The sequence below is a fragment of the Polypterus senegalus genome, chromosome 3 (assembly GCF_016835505.1).
Source record: "Polypterus senegalus isolate Bchr_013 chromosome 3, ASM1683550v1, whole genome shotgun sequence".
Taxonomy (NCBI): domain Eukaryota; kingdom Metazoa; phylum Chordata; class Cladistia; order Polypteriformes; family Polypteridae; genus Polypterus; species Polypterus senegalus.
In genome coordinates this window covers 257,964,735-257,985,406 of record NC_053156.1, presented here as the reverse complement: position 1 = coordinate 257,985,406, position 20,672 = coordinate 257,964,735, and the positions used below count along the sequence as shown (strand labels likewise).

The 20,672-nt window shown below is 36.2% G+C and overlaps 1 protein-coding gene across 5 annotated transcripts in view; it reads left to right on the top strand.

Annotated features, from left to right (window-relative positions):
- The window catches only part of LOC120526075 (24-hydroxycholesterol 7-alpha-hydroxylase), a 169,742-nt gene that overhangs the window by 99,765 nt on the left and 49,305 nt on the right, over positions 1-20,672 (top strand). The window contains exon 11 of one of the 5 annotated variants that reach the window (XM_039748945.1): positions 7,395-8,841. The exons of the other annotated variants lie outside the window; for them this stretch is intronic. Coding sequence (XP_039604879.1) covers positions 7,395-7,425 — 31 coding nt within the window. The 3' untranslated portion in view covers positions 7,426-8,841. Of the gene's footprint in view, positions 1-7,394; positions 8,842-20,672 lie in introns of those variants that run through there. 5 annotated transcript variants of the gene reach the window in all.

Genomic DNA, 20,672 nt, shown 5'->3' with positions numbered 1-20,672 from the left:
GTCATTTAAAACACACAAAAAGTCACATGGACGATCACAACAGAAAAAGTCAGTGTTTCACATTTACCTGCCTCCCAACATGTCTCATGACTATCAAAGAAAATTGGCTTTTTTGAGAAAAAAAATTGTGAGTGTAAGGGGAAATGATCACTGTACGTTACCCAGCACATCATGGGTATCTATCTATCTATCTATCTATCTATCTATCTATCTATCTATCTATCTATCTATCTATCTATCTATCTATCTGTCTGTCTGTTTGTCTGTCTTTCATCTAGGCTGCCATGTAGAAAAATAGAAACGTTTTCAGAATAGCACAATTATATTTTGCAGAGATTTCAAAAAATATGCTATTATAGTTCATTTTTAGGCTTGTAAGACACTGTTGGTGTAGATGTATATAGCATGCCTTAAGGTTAAAGTGTGCTTACATACACACCTAGTTCTTAACCCACATTGTTTGTAGTTACTACTTCCAAATTCATGTGCTGAAAAAGCTAATTCTTAAAGTATCTTGTGTGTTTGTTTGGAAATATTTATTTTCTCTGGAGAAATAATGATGCATATTGCTGCACCAGTACATCTGCAGGATCAAAAGAACATTAGTTCTTCACCTAATGCCAGCCTAGTTTCCAATCCTATTATAGCACTGGAACTACACTCTTTAATGAGATGAATAATATTGATATTGAGTGCTTAGATTTAATAAACTCTACTGGAAGCTGCTTTTCTAAACATCCACTTGGAGTTTATTATGAATTTTACTGACAGTCCAATATATATTGCTAATAGTTTGGCTATGTGAGAGTATGTGTTCTCTGTTAATCCAAAGACCTACCTTTATCCCATGTATGTCCCTTGATTCAGCAGTGCAGCCAAATGATTCAAGCACATGCTCATATCATTCATAAACAACTTCTGTATGATTGGAACTGCTTTGTGTATCTGAGCCACGTACAAAGTCAACTATTATAGGTTGTGAAAAATGTCCTGAGCCTGTGAGCTACACAGAAAATATTATCATTATGAAAATAATTACTGCATAAATAATATTTTCATTCTGGAAAATTTCATTTTCTCATTTTCTTTCCACTGATCCTGGTGAGATTCACAGTGATAATGACTGAGCATGTTAGTCATTACTGTGAATTGTGTAACAAAGTAAAGAAGATTTACATTTTACAAAGTACAGTAAGTACATTAAAGAGGTTCTGACATTACAATGTTGCTTCATTCTAACTTAACAGAAACATTCTTGTGAGTCACAGATAAAAATGTAACATAGAAGCTATTGCTGAATTGCACTTAAACCTAAAAGCTGTAAAATGATTACTTGGAGTAGTGACTGAGCCAATAATTGAAAATATTTACAGAATATTTGCAAATGACAGTTGCCAAAGTATTGGGAGGAGGAGGAGGTGGCACTGAGGAGAAACTTCTAAAGGGCATTTTGGGTTTTAATTATTTAGGAATGGTTTTCATTTCTGGACATTGCATCAGTTAAAACAACAGAGATACTTTGGTTTAAAACAAGTTGTAATATACTTGTTTAATGTAAGTAAACACAGAACAAGTCAATGTCGCCCTGCTAAACCCATTTTCCCTCATAGGGTGCCTGGGGGTTGTAATCTAGCCCAACTGGAATGGGCTCAATGCACCAAATAACTGCTGTCAATATAATGCAGACAAACAAACACACTAATATCTAATATACAGTATATACAATGAATTTCACTGTGAAAAGCTATAGATACAAAAATGTTTATTCAAATAGCTACTGTACATATCCTTAAAGTGTCAAAACAGTATAAACAGTGGAGGGAAAGTATATTGTTTTTATCACCTTTCATAACCCAGTCCAAGTTAATTAAAATAGAACGTAACCACATTTGCCTCTTTCAAGGTGACACTGGGTGGTACTGAAGAAATGTTTTGAGAGCTTCAGTGATAAGATTTTTTTTTCTGAAATTAATGTTTCAGCTGCAGCTCTAGCTGCATCTCCCTTTTGTCCTTTCTCTCACAATTCCCCCTTTATTTCCATTTGAAAACATTCCTTTTACCAATCACGTCAAATGCAATACATGGATATCTGAATGCTAAACTTGTCCAAAAAGCCCCTCACTAATGCATTTGCAACACTGCCTTCTATCACCTTTTGACAATTACCGTGTTGCCATTCCAAAATTTAGATTTTCTTAAGGTATCAGATTTAATTTAGAATGGATCTTATTTACAAAGTCTAGCTTTCTCACTATCAACTGAATCTGCCTTCAAGTCGGTCATTCCAACCAGTTTTATGGTAGATGTAGTTGTACTAGGGGATATGGTAGTAAATTTAGGTAAAACAGAGAGGAAAAAAGGTTTATGCTATACACCTTTCATAGAAACATGGTGAAAATGATAAAATACGGTTTAAAAGAATTACTGAGGAAATCCCTAGGAACAGGAGAGCAAAACACAAGGTGGTATACAGGGACTCTCTGACCTTGTAAAGTAACTGATAATTTAAACACAAATAGTTAAAAACACAACAAATGCAGGTAACCTATTGTGCACTTGGTAGAAATCAGGAAACAACCCTAGATGGCACACCAGTCCATTGAAGGGCCCACTCATGCTCACATCCACACACACAATGGGATAATTTGGTTTTAATAGTTAACCACACCAGCACTTCTTTGAGGATATAGGTGAAGAACCACACTAACTGGAAGAAAACCAATTAAGGTTTTTCCTCCACATGTACAGGTTTTTGGGCATGGGATTAAAACTCTGAATGTTGAGTTTCCACTTTACCACCATGCTGCCCTTATTTAATATTGGATATACAAAATCTAATAAAAAAACAAAGGTGTTGCGAATGAGTATAAACATATTTTTTGACTCACTAACTTCTACCCAAAAAACATATTAATTTGGTAATATTTTTTTTTAATAGAAAACATAGTAACGTGTGTGACTATGGATGTATGTGTCCTGTGAAGAGGCTGGTGCGAGTTCCTGTCTTGGACCTGTTGTTTTATAATAGAGGGTAATATACTGTACATGCCTTGTATTTTTAGGATTTCAGAAAAGCAAATTAAAAGTAAAAAAATTATTGTCAGGAAAGTGACATTGATTATTTAAATAGCATTGACATCATGCAAGATTAACTATCTGGAGCCTGTGAACATGCAGTAAAGGCTTACATGTTGAGATTAAATTACATAACCTTTCCCTATTGATTTTTTTTAAAGAATACTATTTCCTTAAACAAAAAAAATGAAATGCATTGAAGTAGTGTTTTTGCTGGATTAATCTAAGACATATAAATATTTGTACTTTGCACAGCACATTGATAGCGATAAAGAGCACAAGAGATAAAGATAGATTAAAGCAGACTGAGCATTCATTCACAGTAAACACCAGACAAATGAATCTCCACAGATAAAGTAAATGTCAGGTGTGATGAAAACTCATTACAGAATTGTGCCTTTCCAATTACGAACCTCATAATCTTCCTTCCCAAGAACTAATCGTGTGGGCTTGCAATTTTATCTTTGGAGATGAATCCTGCACACTGATTTGCCTTTCACTATTGCTGCTAAATGTGTCTGTCTACATTCTACTTTCAAAAAATATACCTCAGAGCGACATGAACATAATTATATAAATAAAATCTTCTTTTTATGTTTCACTGATTCTTTTTTCCCCACAATGTAAGATTTAAGATATCTAATTGGATTGGATAGCTCAGTTTTTATCTATGAAAAGTGTATATTTGTACAGAATTTTTAAATTCTAGAAAAAAGGGTGATAGAATGAGTAACCACCAGTAGATTAATTTATTTTCAAATTCACCTCAACCAGCTTTAGGTTAGTGTGAACCCTGACCTGGTAGTGTCAATTACAAAGCAGCAGGTAACACTGGACAGGAATCATATCCATCACTGGACACAATCATGCACACATGCACAGGTTTTAAGAGTTGCCAGTCAGCCTAACTTGGGGTGATGGAAGAAAACCCACATGAGTACAGGGAGAACAGAAAAACAAAGTGTCTGTTGGGTTCAAAACCTTGGACTAACAGCTATGTGGAACACACATCAATTGGAAAAACACATGAATTTCACAAAGATCTGTATTAGCATAATCTTGACTATTCATTTCCTGACTTTCTGCACTATAAAGCCTGATCTTTACAGTTACTCTGAATAGCAAATAACTTTAGCCTCTAACAAGTTATAATTAATAATTTTTCATCCTAGCCAGTGAGGTTGGGAGGGGGGGATTCAGAGGCTTAAGACCCAGATCTATTGCATCTAGCCTCTGATCTTTACATATGATCTATTGCACTTAGCTTCTTAAATTGTTTGTTTTGTTTTATGTACATGTATTCATGACTACTCTTTGCCATTGTTCCAAGAAATTAATTTTCATTCAAGAAGAGTAGTGGCTCTTTGACAAGAAGAGTGGGCAAGCTTAGATAAATAATTAGGAGGTGAAAATTCAAGTGAAGCTGAAGTTTAATCAGGTGTCCTGGCCCTTATAACAACAGACAAATAGACAAGTCTGCACAGGGCAATTTGGTGCCTTTTCTGCTCTTATTTTTCTCTCTACACTTCTGTTTTTTTTTTCTTTTCAATACCTTGCCTTTGCTTTGGTGTTTTGGACTGTTGGAAAGTTTTGGCAAGAAGAAACTTCATTATAGAGAGATAAAAATATATACTTTGACAAGGGCTTCTGCTGTCATATCATGTGATATGTAAGACTCAAACATCCAAACATTAAGCATCTGTTTTTTATAAAGCAAAGAAAGGTGGAGGGTACATAGTAGATAATAAGGAAAAATAAAGTATACCTGTTGCCTCAGGCCTGGGTATGATGGACTCTGTGCCCTTCACTAGAGGCTCAGCTACTTGCTAAGCCTCCAAAATGCATAGCCCTAAAACACTCTCTAAACACACCCCTTTCACATCCCATTCTACCCATCTAAACATGGGCTGCATTAATTTCCTGACCATCAAGCCTTTGCCCAAACTCTCTTCCTTATTCAAAACCCAGTGAACTTCTGGAAGCTAAAAGCTTTTAAACCCCCGAAAGGTGGGAGGAGATTATCCCAAGAAATGCTTCATGTGTCAGTTACGCGTCTAGAACTCCCTCTGGTGTCTCCAGGTTTTCCTACTGTACATCCTACTAAAACCCAATTTCAAAGCGTAAAACAACGTTGACAACTTCCTGACTAACTGTTATCTGTAATAGGCAGCTGGGTCCCACCACCCATTGCTGTCACCTGTTAGCTTGGACTTTTATAAGATTGTCATTGGAGAACCTATTGCAGAGCACTTTTTGTTCTACAAAGACATACATGTTAACTCCCATCTGGCTACCAGTAAAGGTTGTTCATTTTTAAGTGCCAGCCCTGTCCCACTGAACATACTAGTCTATTCTGTCCCAGGAAGTTTGTCACAGTCTGTTAAATTAATGTACAGTATATTGTATAGATAATCTATAATGTCCCCTAAATATATTTTGATTCAATTATATTTGAATTTCAGGGATTGTTATTCCCTATTTACCCAAAGCTTTGTTCGTTATATGTTGGTGTGCAAAATTTACAGCTGCTTTGACGCCCAGTTTGCCATTGAACAAACTGGCAGCAGCAAATTGATTATTGTTTCATCTGGAAGAAGCAGCAGAACACCTTTTTATTTTATTAACAAACCAATTTAATTTGATATTATTCCAGTGAGTGCCCTTTTAGCTTGGTTGCTCACGCGAATTTAATTGTGGTCAAATAAATGGTAAAAACCTACTACTGCAGATTCAGTTTTTGCTTTTGCATTGTCCTGATGAAAACAAAAGATTCATGCATTCAGTCTCCCATTTTCTAAATATGCTTTTTACACTTTTAGGTTTGTGTGGAACCTGCACTTATTTTAGAAATTTTTAATTAAAGGCACAAACTAGCTTAGGGCAGGGCATCATTTACACTCTCACGCTGTCACATTCTAGTCAAATTTAGAATTGCCAGTCAACTTCAATAGTACATCTTTGGCATGTGTAATAAAAGTGAAATACCATCCATAAGGAAACCCACAGGGACATAAGGAAATGGATCAGTTCTGAACAAATGGTAACCAAGTTATGATTTATACCTTATTTATCAGAGCTTTAAGCTCAGATTGCTACAACTATGATAATTCTCAGAAAAAAAAGTTATTTGGATGTTTTATTCTTTACTTTTTTATTTATACTTATTTCTCGGCTTTCCTACTTCTGTAACTCTGAGGAACAAAGATAATAATGTCAAACTTAGTTTAACAGAGAATTTTTACAAAGCTCATGATGGATAATTTTTACAACTCTCAGCTTTTCCTCTTTGTATGGAATTTGTAGCTTCTGAAATTTTCTAAATTGTTAAATATTTGTTCAGATCATATTTTAAATTAAAAAAGAGCATCATTTATAAAATAATGATGTGAACATCATTTTTATTATATTCAGTAGCATTGTATTGTATTTTGTGAATATTTTACTTATCTTTTTGTCTATGTTCCCAAACACTCACTCAACAAACACCTGTATACCTCCTTATCCATGCAAATACCTAATCAGCCTATCGTGGCAGCAATGCAATGCATAAAATCATGCAAATACAGGTCAAGAGCTTCAGTTAATGTTCAAAATGAGCACCAGAATGGGGAAGGCATGTGATTTCAACTGTGGTATGGTTACTGGTGCCAGATGGGTTGGGCTGAGTATTTCTGTAAACTGCTGGTGTTCTGGGATTTGCATGCACAACACTCTTTAGACCTTACTTGGAATTGGAGAGAAAAACAAAGAACATCCTGTGGACAGAAATGCTTTGTTCAGGAAATAGGTCAGAGGAGGCTGGTCAGTCTGGTTCAAGGTAACAAAAAGGCTGCCCAACTGTTATGAGTAGAAAAGCATCTCAGAAGGTACGTCAAATTGGGCCTTGAGGTGGATGAGCTACAACAGAAGAAGACCTCTTTTGGTTTCACTCCTATCAGCCAAAAACAGAAAACAGAGGCTGTAGTGGGCACAGGCTCACTAAAACGTTATAGCTGCAGACTAGAAAAATGTAGTCTGTCCAGATGGATTTAGGAATCAACAGTATGAATCCATGTACCTAACCTGCCTTGTATCGTTAGTCCAGATTGGTGGTGGTGGTAAAGTAATGTTGTGGAATATGTTTTCTTGACACATTTTCGGGCCATTTTTACTACTCATTCATCGCTTGAATGCCATGGCCTATTTGAATATTATGTCTCTTTATTGTATCACACGTGTGTCGGATGACTCCCTCGCAAGTTCTTTTGTGGTATATAATGACCTGCCTGGGTGAGAGATGGTGCTGCCGCTAACGCTGTCTTCTCTTTCTTTCAATACAGTGCAGTGAAGCCGCCCGGTGAAGGCAATTAACTCCACCCCTAACGATTCCACTGACATAACACCCATGCGTCCTGGAAGGAGGTGTCACTTTTGGCCCAAGCAACTCACACAACAAAGCTCTGTTAAATCTAGAACCCTCAAATTTGCTTTGAACCCCCATTGTAGGGACATGCACAAACACACACTATTTACATTGTTTTTTTCTTTATTATTATCTTGTTATCTTAGATGAAAAAAGTACTGTCAGGTACAGTAATTTAGGTTAGTGTGAACCCTGACCTGGTAGCATCAATCAGGTTGGCTTCCCAAAATTTCTTGGCTATTCAGTACTGTCTTTCTTGCACCTGGCCACAATTTACCCATCTTCTAATGACTACTTCCAGCATGGTATTGTAACGTGTCACAAAAGCAAAAGTCTTCTTGATCTGGTTTTATGAACATGACCATGAGTTCAGTGTTCTTCAGCGGCCTTCCCAGTCACTGGATCTGAATCAAATAGAACATGTTTGGGATGTGGTAGATTCTCAGTTTGAAAGTACACCAGACAAATCTTCAAAAATTACGTAATGAGGCCCTACCCAGTATTAGTATAGTGTTCCTAATAATTGGCTCTGTGAGTGTATAGTTCTGCAGTGACAACTTATCTGCTCTTTCTAAATGATCATAATATGAATGGCAAAGATTAAGTAGTTATTGCTCAGTTTTTGTTGTGGTTAATACATTAAAATCTATTGATAAAGACATGCTTTTTTTTAAATATTAGTGGCTGGCAGTCTTGCATATTTATCGTCAAGTTTATAGATATTGTTAATTGTTTCTCTTGTCCTTGTGGTTTGTGATTTCTTTTTGTGTGATAAAGATGTTATTTGTCCCTTCAAATATTCTTTGAGAATTTCCTAAAGAGTTCTGGCAGAAATCTCTGGAGCTGAATTAGTTTGTGCAGAGATAAATTTAATAATGTCCTAATCTGCAATATCAGTGGAGTCAGGCACCATTTACCCATTGATCTAATAGAACTTGGTATTCTGAGCACTGAGATTAGTACAGCATGAAATAGCAATGAGATTATGAATGAAAGATCTGACATTGAGCATCAAGTTATTGTTAACAACGGTGTAGTCAGTTTAAGAAAGAAATATTGGGCTTAGTGTGGGTGTTACAATTTATTATTTATTATTAATACAATTTTTCTAGGACTCTGGTTTGTTGTTTTGGGAGGTTTGTATGGCTGGGCTCATTTCTGAATTTGTGTCTTATTTATATGAATTCAATAATTTTATTTTTATATTTTCATATTACTAATACACCATTTTATTTTGTTTATGGGCATTCTGCCAATGGTGGAACTGGTCAGGAATGTCCTCTATCATTATTCTTTTATAATGCCTGTTATGGTGTATAAAATCTGTACATTTTGGTTTCCATTATATTTTGTTCAAGACAAGACAACAGATGAACTAAGACAAATTAAAGCAGGTTTTCTTCCCTTACACCTTACTTTTGTTCATAGCTTAGTGCTAATTTGGTTTATAGCCTGGGAAAGGATGCTGAGCTAATACCTCAGGCTATTGATTACTTTATGGATGGACATCTGAAACAACAATTTGGTTCATAGCCTGGGACAGGAAGAACTACTGATACTTCAGAGTACATCAAAGGTTTTGTTGTGTGGGAAAACGGACAGTGAATTAATTCATCAATCATTTGGACAGCCAGCCAATCAGGTGCATGTGTTGTGAAACCAAGGCTTGACATTTCATAATAAATATGCCTTGGTTTGGAAAGCAAGTTAGAGAGAATCAAAGGAAGAAGAAGAGGAACAGACGAAGACGGCCCTGGTCGTCAGAAAGGCATCATGAACATCGATTGCTAAATCAAAAGCCTCCCTGTGACATTCATCCTTGTCATCTGTAACATTTTCGTAAGCTTTTTCTAAAGACTACATATATTTAGACTTTCCTATTAGTACCTATTTTCTAGTATTCTTTGTTCTTGTAGTATTATTATTATTCTTGTAATAAATACCATGCTGCTTTTAACTTTCAATGCTTTGTCTTAATGTCTAGAGTGATTGAAGTAATTAGTTAGATTTATTTGAGCACCTGGTGACAGCTGGATTTTTGCCATTATTTCTGTGCTGCGAGGTTTATAAGGCTGAGAGTGAGAGCGCTATACTCAATAGAAGGAACAAATACGAGAAAGAAGGTATTCTTGGCAGATGAATGGCCTATAGTCAAGAGTGCTGAGTCTTTGTATGTTTAAATGTATTCTTGTAGACCAAAAGTAATATTTAGGTCTGAGATATCACTAAAACATCGTATTGTTGTTCGTGCCGAAAATAAGTAAGTCTCTTGAAGTGCTGAATGACAGGCTGTTATTCCTATAGCACTTGTGTGGTTTAAAGTGCTAAGGGTTAATCAGCGTGTGTGTGTCATTCTTGGGGCACTGTTGTGGTTAGGGTCTGTGTGTGTGTTTATCTATGTGTGTGTGTGTTCATCTTAAAGTGCAACAGTAGACCAACCCCATAATGAACTTGACGAGAACACTTACCCTTGAGGAAACAGGTAAAAGGGCAAGTAGAGGGAAATACCACGATAATACAATGCCTTTTACAGTTTTAAAACCCAGTTTGTTAGAATTGAAATCATTATCTTCAGTGGTGGCCTAGTTTGGCCTACTGTATTAAATTAAGAGGAACCAGTTCGGGATATTCTAAATAAGACAGAAACATCTTACAAACAATTTGTGGACTGTAAAAGAAAGAAGGCTCCCGAGTTTAGCCTGAAGGTGTGGCTCACCATGTGTAATCTCCAATTAAGCATTCCAACCTGAAAACCCACTCCTAGTTATATTGATGGAAGCTGGATCCTTTTCTTATAAATTGGCACTTCCTGTTCATTTTAAGGTACATCCTGTTTTTCTTTTTTCTAGATTGAAGCAAGTCTTTCCTAGTCACTGTAGGATATGAATTTCAGAGAGGCCTGGATTCTTGTTGCCGTGGCTGCACTGCTTAATATTTGATTCATTGGTGGAGTTATAGCCCAGAGGAATGCTCCTGGGTTCCATTTAAAGATATAAATACTCCAAAATTAATATGGTCATTTCACTTTTGTTACCCTGGTAACGGCCATTCGTTGGTTGTGGGACGATGTTACAAATTAGACGACTTTAAAAATGTATTATGCAGCTAATATATTTCATTTGGCTATAGTATCAGGATCTGAATCATTTGGAGATCGTATCTGGATTTGTGCATTTGTGGTATATTATTATCATTGTGTTTTCCTTCTAAATTGTATCTTGTTTTCTTGAGAGATTCATGCATTTAAATTTATTATGTTTTTTGGGTTTCTGAATTTAAGACTTTTTAATCAAGCGTTGCATCCGTAAAGGGTATAGCTTTATGAAGGATTGTTCTCACCCCTCGCACGGTCTCTTTGTCCTACTTACATCTGGTAAAAGGATCTGTATAATTCAAACCAATTCTGGCAGGTTCAGCAACAGCTTATACCCCTTGGCTGTTGTGCTTCCCTTTTACCCTTGTATCTACTCCTAGTATTTTATTTATATGCATTTTGTTTGGTACTACTGTTTTTTTTCTATTATTAGTTGTTATTATTTTATTTATTACTCTGTATTTCAACTGTTTGCTATATATTCATTTATCTATTACTTATTTATTTTTATATTTAGTTATAGTTCCTCACTTGGTTTGCCCTTGTACTGTGTTTATATGTTCCACTGAAGTTCTAGGCAATGTTATTTCGTGCCACAGTATGCTGCAATACTGTATATGGATGATATGTCAATCCATTTAAATTGTTACTGTTTTTAATTGTTTTTTTCACTAGTTTAAAACTATTTGCATCTTTTTTTTTTCAACATTCTTGGTTTTCAGGGACGCCACCATTTAAAAGGAGAGGTTACGACCACCTTACTGAGGGCTTAGTATGATAATAGGCAATGTATGACAACCTCCTCAGTGTAATGACAAAAAACACCAGATGTTTTTGGGCCATTTGAGATTGGATAATGACAGTAAATCTAGCATGTGCACTTAATTTTTGGTTTTCTGTTTCAATGATTTATTCATTTGAACTCGTATTTGGCCTGATAAAAATATCTATTTGAATTTATGGTTACAATCTCACACACATACATTCTGGTGTATTTTTCTTTCTGTATGCTCAGTAGAACATCTGTAACTCCTGGAACTAAGTATATTTTCTTCTTATTATATTTTCTGTTACACCATTTTGTTCTGTTTATGGGCGCTACCATTTTGATTGTCACATTATCAGTAATAAACCTTCCAGTTGTTAGGGGGCATGGTCCCGGGAGAAAAATCATGTGACATCACTAACGCAACACTTTATAAACTGACCCAACGAATCCTTTACCATCCAAGATTGTGGATATTAAAAAAAGAACATCTGAGAGTTTAATTAGTATGGTTTCTGGTTTTGAAATTATAGCTATCCCATGGTTTTGGCAAAAGTATAATTTGAATTCCTTATTGCAAAAGACCACTCAGCCCCCACTAGGCATTCTACCTAACCTAAATGTTCTTAAATCAGTCTTCTTTGTTTACAGGATTCATGAGATGTGGTGTCTGCCTTCATTCCATCATAACATGTGGCTGCATTGTTTCTTGATCAGGTGGTGGTGATGATATAGATTGACACCTTATAGGAACCGGAAAAGACGGGAGAGTAGACAAAAAAGTAGAGATTAGTAAAGACTGCAAATCCCTGAAGAATATGATAATTCTATGACCATATATTCTATTAGGAAAATGGCTAAAATGTAGCTATGAAAAAGCCAAATTAAAATAATGTTTTAGCAGTTTTTTTAAGTGTTCCACAGTATTATCCTACTAAATTTCTATTGGTAAAGTATTCCAGATTTTAGGTGCATAACAACAAAAGGCTACCTCACCACTTCTTTTATGCTTGGCTCTTGAAATTATAAACAGGCCACCATTAGAAGATCTAAGGCTATGATTTGGAGTGTAGGGGGACAGTCATTTTAAAATAAAGGACAGAACAAGATTATTTAATGCTTTATAAACCATTAGTAGTATTTTAAACTCAACTCTGAATGACTTGGGTAACCAATGTAACAACACTAAAACTGGTGAGATGTGCTCATCTTTTCTTTTTCTATTTAAGATTCTAGCTGCTGCATTCAGCACTAATTGCAGCTGATTTAAGTTTTTCTTAGGTAGTCCTGCTAGGAGTGCATTACAGTAATCTAGTCAACTCAAAACAAATGTGTGAAGTAATTTTTCAGGGTCTTCTAATGTTACAAGAGGTCTAACTTTTGCTATATTCCTTAAGTGAAAAAATGTAGTCCTAGTAATCTGGTTAATATGAGATTTAAAGTTTAGGTCAGATTCAACAATTACCCCAAAGTTTTTTTTTTTTTACCTTTGCCTTGACTTTTAAACCTAATGGATCAAATTTGCTTCTAATACCCTTGCTATTTCTATATTTGCCAGTCACTAACACGTCTGTTTTTCCTTTTTTAATTTAAGAAAGTTACTTCTTAGCCAAGCGGAAATACTGTTAAGGACACTGGATCAGACCCAGGTTCATCAGGTGCTATTGATATATAAAGCTGTGTGTCATCAGCATAGCTGTATTAACTCACCATTATAATCTGACCTAATGGAAGCATGTAGATTGAAAAAAGCAGAATAGATTCTTGTGGAACTGTACTCCATATAAAATATTATGGGTCTCTGAAGTACAATCACCACAACTAATAAAGAATTTTCTATCAGTTAAATAAGACTGAAACCAATTTAAGATGCGGCCGGAGGGGCCCACCCATTGTCTAAGGTGATTTATAAGGATATTGTGGTCAATTGTGTCAAATGCTGCACACAAGTCTAAGAGAACAAGAGCAGATATACAGCCTCTGTTCATAATAACCCACAAATAATTTACTACTTTAACCAGTGCAGTGTCTGTACTATAATTTGTTCTAAAACCTGACTGGAACTTATAAAGAATGAAATTTTTATTCAAGTAATCATTTAGCTGCTTAAAAAACACCTTTTCTAGAATTTTACTTATGAAGGACAGGTTAGAAATTAAAGTTGTTGAAGACAGAGGAGTTGAGATTATTTTTCTTGAGCAGGGGTTTAGCTGCTGCAGTCTTTAGACAGTCCGGGAAGAGTAATTTAAGTACGCTATCAATTAGCACATTGGAAAGTTCTCTGAAAAAGCCTGTTGGTACTGGGTCAAGGATGCAAGTGGAGGGTTTCAGCTGAAAAATTATTCTACGTAGTTCAGATAGATCTATTCCAGTGAAAGGTTTTAACTACCTTAAAAGGGCATTCTGGGGTTCCATGGGATAAACTTTGGGCAGATGTACCATATTATTTCTAATATAATGTATTTTGTTTTTAAAAAAAAATAGCAAAAGCCTCACAAGTTTTCACTAGTAGTTTTTAGGAAGCATCCCATTAACCAAGCTTTGTTTAGAAGAAGATCAATAGTTGAGAGTAAAACTCTTGGATTACTGACATTATCATTTATAATTTTAAAGAAAAAGGACTGCCTCTCAAGCCAGACTGTGTTGTTATATTCAGTTATTTTTGCCTTCAGTATTTCTTAGCAGACTATCAGTTTATTTTTTCTCCATTTATGTTCAGCTTTACGGCATGTTCTGTTTAAATCAGATACTCTTTGGGTCTTCCATGGCATGATAGTGCTGGTGGATTTCTTAACAGTCTTTTCAGGGGCCACTATGTCAACTGCAGCTCTAACCTTAGCATTAAAGTTTTTCACCTTACTGGTTACACTATTAGTGTTATTAAGGTGAGCACTACAATCCAAGTGATTGTTTAAAATATTAGTAAACATTGAAGCTGCAGATGTATCAAAATAACGTTTTTTACAAAATACGCTTCTCATTAGTTGTAGTTAGGGGCGGCATGGTGGCGCAGTGGGTAGTGCTGCTGCCTCGCAGCCTGGGTTCGTGTCCCGGTTCCTCCCTGCGTGGAGTTTGCATATTATATTCTCCCTGTGTCTACGTGGGTTTCCTCCCACAGTCTAAAGACATGCAGGTTAGGTGCATTGGCGATTCTAATTTGTACCTATTGTGTGCTTGGTGTGTGTGTGTGTGTGTGTGTGCCCTGCAGTGGGCTGGCACCCTGCCGGGGGTTTGTTTCCTGCCTTGTGCCCTGTGTTGGCTGAGATTGGCTCCATCAGACCCCCGTGACCCTGTGGTTGGGATATAGCGGGTTGGATAATGGATGGATAGTTGTAGTTATCAGCATTTCTTCATCAAATAATATGCAAAAATGTTCTAATATACCGATATCCATGACCTGCCTCAAGTCAACTTTTAATCCTTTTTAATCCTTAATAATTATTATTACAGATATGAACTCTGAGATTTCCTCAATAAAAGACAAATGTTTTGGACATCTATAAACAGTCAATATGAGAGACTGTGACATTCCTTGAATAACCATGGCAAGGTACTTGAAAGACGCAAAAGTACCAAAACCAGCATCTTTACAGTATAATCAGCTTGAGTAAATACTTGACAAACTGCTGCCTTTTTTTCTTGGCAAATACAATCAGCAAAGCAGTAATTCGAAGGTGCTGCTTCAGTTAGCACTGCTGCACCATCAGAGCTCAGCCATGTTTCACTTAATGTAAGGAAATTGATGTTTTTATCACTGATGAGATCATTAATGTAAAAAGTCTTGCTGGATAACTTTCTAATATGTAGTAAAGCTATATTTAAGAGCTTGAAAGAGCAGAGCTGAATTAGAGTGTTATGGCAGCTTTAAATACTAATTATTTGTGTTTATGCCGCTTTGTACAGATTTTTTAATCTAATCTATAATCTGTTGGTATAGTTCTAATACAGTGCACATCTATAGGTGAAATAATAAAATAATATGCATTTATATCGCTTTGTCTGTTTTGCTTATTTAGACTATGGTTCATTATTATAGAGCTAATACAGTGAACTTGCAATAGAATTATCACACCCTAACACATTATAAACAGAATTAGGACTAAAATTACTTGCATTGTGAGGGAGCATCAGTTACGGCACTACGGCCATGTGGCTTGTTTCCCCGAGGGTGATCCAGCTCGTAAGATCCTCATTGTTGGGTACCTGAGTGGCTGGACCAGGCCAAGGGGTCACCCATGTAACACCTGGCTACGGCAGATCCCAAGTTGTTTCATCGTATTGTGGGTGCGCCAACGCACTGTACCGGTGCATTCTCCCAACTTGACTTGACTTGGACTAAAATTATGTAGTCAAGGAAGACATATTACCTTCACAATATTGTTGGAGTGAATTTGCTTGGATGCAGGCCATCTCGCCTGTAGAAACACGTTCTCTCCCTGAACAGCTCCAGGTTGTCTAGGAAACCAATGTTTTATCTCTTGCAGAAGTCTCTCAACCAGTTGTTGAAGGCCAGCAGTTAATTGTAGGATTTATCCGACTTTGTAGCCAATGGCAAAGGACCAGAAATGATGATTCTCACAGCCAACTGACCTCTCCTTTGTGGCTTGAATTAGTGCTGAAAAGTCCATCTTTCGAACCTCCAACTTTTGATATCAAATATTGTTTATGCATCAATGGAGTACAATGGTCCCAACAGCCCTGTTCTTTTGCTTCTCGATGGCTGTAATATCTCGCATTCATGCACTGGAAAAACGAGAAACACAAGTTTTATGTTTAGGGCATGAAATACTGAGGTGGTTTACAATTGAATCCCTAGTAACAAATTCATCACCAAAGTATGGCGGCACTGTGGGTGAGTGGAGAGGGTCGAAGAGGTCCTGGATGGTGATGTTTGCACAGAAATGATGGAGATGATCTAGCCTTGAACCCCCACCTGCGTTTCTGAAACAGGTAGATTCCATTGTCGTCATAGGAGCAGGGGTAAAACACACTTGGCCTAGTATACAAGCTGCATCGCGCAGGGTTGATGTTGTTGAGTCTAGTTGCATCGATCTCGGCTGCTGAGGAGGTCTCTTGTAGCAGGTGAGCTTTCTGTTCCCTGGGGTGTGTCTATTTGGCAAAGAGTTGCTGAATTTGATTCTTAAGGGCCTGGAGTTCATCGACAATGCGCTGCAGCACACATTTGGCCCTTTTCCACTTCCACTTCGCATCCTGGAGAGAGAGAAAGAGAGAAAAATAGTATGCAGTACTCACTTTTACCTGTCTTTACTCTCTCTCTCTTTCTCTGTCTCTTTCTCAGATCACCCTCTAACAGGCCCAGGTATCCCTAGACTCCTGATCCCCAATACTTAATTAAATGATCAAATTTCAAAGTCACGACCTGCTAGATGTCTTAGGTTAACAACAAGGCCGGCCCCATATTTATCCTTCTAAAACTGTGCACCCACATGCTGCCTGCCCTGCCACTCTCTTTCTTAAAGATCAGAGTATTAATCATGCTTGACAAATAACTAGGTTTCCTGTCGCCTATCATACTAGGGATCTATGCATGCTTCAGCAAAGGCTGCAACTCTGTGCTACTTATATGAACACCTCAGCAATTATAAAAATGTTATGATACACTAGAAATAAGTTACTCCTAAAAAAAAAGGCCAAACCTAATATCACAAGATCTCAGCTGTTCCCTAATTATTTAAACAAGTGATTCCCAAACTCGGTCCGGGGAACATACTATGGCTGTTGGTTTTTGTTCCAATCAGTTTCCAATAAGTGATGATAACTGATTTAATTGAAACAGCTAGTATTTTTGTGCTGTTTTTTATTCTGTTTACAGAAAAGAACAACATTTTTACATTTATAAAACATTTAAAAATCTTTCTATTTTTGCTATAGCTGTAATTGCTTAATTTTCTTTTGATGTTTACCTATTGTGTTGTCCTTTTGCTGTGTAGTTTGTTCCCTTACTTTTGTCCTAATAACAACAATTAATGGCTTAAAATTATTTTGTACTATCCTTATGCCATGTTTGTTCTCCACGGATGCCACCATTAGTTATTCCATCACCTTAGTTACGACTTGGGAGTACTTGTGTATGACATCATTTACAGTATGTGAGAGGATAGTAGGGCCATCCATCTGTTCTGTCACTATTCAAGAATGCAGATATCCTAATAGACTTTATTATAGTGTTTATTTTCCTATTCACCTTCTTGATTAAAGAACTTTTTGGCTATGTTATTTTTGACTTTGAATGACAGGAATTTCTGGTTGAGGCAAGATGACTGTTCTTTGAATTCCTGGTTAAAGTCTTGGTTTGTTAATTGACTATGTTTCACCTTCTGGTAATTTAATAATTTTTTTTGTGCTGATTCATTATTTAGCATAACACTTTTAGGGTTAGAGACATCTCAAGGGATGCCACAGCCTCTAGGAAAACAAAACTGAATGCTAGAACAATTTCCCCTCTTAAATTAAGTAGACCCACCTGCTACATAATTTTCTCATCTGTCTTAAAATTGAGCCCTATCTGGAATTTTCATTACAGAACTTTACGCTAATTAGTTAAACATTTATCATTGTGGGCAAAGCCCATGGTGAGCAACAATTAAAAGGAGGTGGAGACAAAGTCCAAAAAGACCATAGATCAGATCAACTTCTTAAAGGATCAGTGAGCTAAGTACAGTAAGCAGTAGAGCAAGAGTTTAAATCAGTGAGCCAATTACTCAGAAATTAATTTAAAAAATTAGTTGAATGGTTTTTAAATAATGTTAACAAGAAAAGTGTATGTTAAAATTTTCAAGATGTTTATTGCATTATATTACTCTATACAAAACAAAAAAAGCAAATGCATCTTTTGAAAATGCATTGCTTGAAACAGATCAGTTGCCACTACCACATATCTTTTCTCATGAGCTATAAATACATAAGAATTTGGACTCCTACTATTTATTTATGCTTTGTTTCACTTAGGGAATTCATATTACCATAATGTTTAAAATTTATCACTAAGTACTCCAAGGTATCTGAGAGAGAGATCTATGTTTGCAGTGGCATTTAATACATAATAACAATAAAACTATACCTAATCCATTTTATTTATTTGCTTTTGTATTTTAAATAAACAATTATAGTTTTAGTTAGTAATCAAACATACCAAGGTTTTTTAGTCACCAGTGCTTTGTTTTCTTAAGGGCATACGGTATGTCCCATAAAACATTGTCTTTTACTGTCACATACTGGACTAAGCCTCATTCAGTGAGTGCCTGTATATCTAAACAAGTTGCACAAAAGATGTTTTTTTAAAAATGCAGGCTTATTAAACATTGGTTAGAATCTTGTAACAGACTTTATTGTAATCTTACTTTTTCTGTGGAATGCCATACAGCTGTACTTTTTCATGCTGTGTGTAATATCAGTAGATAAACAGATATAAAAAATACCTGAGGCCGTGAGACTGCATAGTGTACATGGCTAAGATCTTTTTAAGTTATCTCTTGATTATGTAGTTAAACTTCCAATATATCATCTTTGTGGTTTATTTTACCAGCTGGATCTCTACTTAGATCTTATTAGGTATTCACCACCCTTTTTAAATGCCTGAATCAAATATGGAGCTGTTATGGTGCGATATTTGAGAATGGTATTCTGGTACATCTTAATAGTCATCATTATATCTTTATAGTTTTCCTGGTGAGTGTCACGATAGCAACATGTTTAGCTTGGCTGACCCTGTCACAGAGAGATAGGTTACTCTAAACCATTGCAGAAGCTTTGTTTTGGCTGTATTTTGTACTTGTGAGCTCATTTTTTCAGTCATTACCCAGAGGTTGTGACAGTAGGTGAGGATGACTGGTAAATTGGCCCCTTCTTCCATTGGCTTAAATCCCCCTTCACCACCACAGTCTGGTACATTATTTGTAAAACTGCTCTACTGTCTCTTATGAGTGAGATGTCAAGGCACATAAAATCCTCCAGTTGAGATGATTCACATCCATTACTAGTAGGGAACATCTTACTCTTTCCAGGGAGATGACCTCAGATTTGGAGGTGATAATTCTCTTAACCTCATCACACTGCCGTTAATTGTTTAAGATGATACCTAGATACTACAGTTTTCACTAAAATTTAAAGGTTTTTCTTTTTGTTTCACCCTCCAGACCTTTTCCTCACTTTGATAATGTGCATGAAAATCATGAAAAAAACAGGAAACAAGATAGAGAAGAGTCCAAATCGCACATTAAATGGTAAACATAATGCTAGGTTTGCATACACAGCTCTGATTCTGAAAATGCATCGAATGGCTCACAACCCTGGCACCCTGTATTTTTGTAGCACTTTCCAAAAGATACCACAGGGTACATGGTAAAAGCAAGTCCACAAAGCATTTGTACACAAAATCTGCAAACCTCTATGATTTGTCACATTATGTGTACAAGCACATAGTGTTGGACCTCTGTCTTACTGTGTTGTTGACAATTCTGTTCATTTACTGTATTTACTGAAATGCCACTATGCCTACTATACTGAATCACATGTAACGTTTATTGGAGGAGAGTCTGCAAACTGGTAAAAACTAACCCTGATATGTTTGGAATTTTTTAATTAATACTGTAAATAAAGTAAATGATGGATGCTACTGCAGTACCGCTAGACGTGAAAACATATATCTTATGCATGTACTGTATGTAGGCCTATGTGAATCACGTATGAATACTGTATACAGTATTCTTTGTAGCTGTCATCACCCCTTACCAAAAAACTGTTCATGCCACCCTGTACACTGCAGCCCTTTCCTTGTAATTATGGTTCAGTTAGCTAGAAAAGGTCAATAATATCAATTAAAAGTTAGAATGAATAACTGATTGTGATCATTTGAGGCCCGCAACCAAAGAGACCCAACATGTATGAACTACGTAGGTACAGAAAATAAGTGGGTGAACTTTTATGATTGTGGAATGTTGTGCAGGCGCCAGGAATCTTTTGAAATGCATGATGTTGTCAGGAGGTTTAGTTTACATTCCTGACAGACTTGCTGCAAGGATTAAAGGCACAATCAAAAAAGATCACTTTAAAAAAAGCTGAATAATTATTAGGGTACAGTTTGGAATTAACTCTTTTAGAGCATAACTGTGCTTTTTTGGTCACATATTGGTATTCAATTTCTATGCTCACGAGTGGGATAATAGAGATACCAGAGAAATATGATCCAGAAAAACGTCTGAGCTGAACTTGATTTTTTTTTTGTTTGTTTGTGTGCCGGTCATAAACTGTCCATAACAAACACTTTGTTCAAATAAAAGGTTTCTCATAAGTTCTATTGGTATTAGAGCACCTAG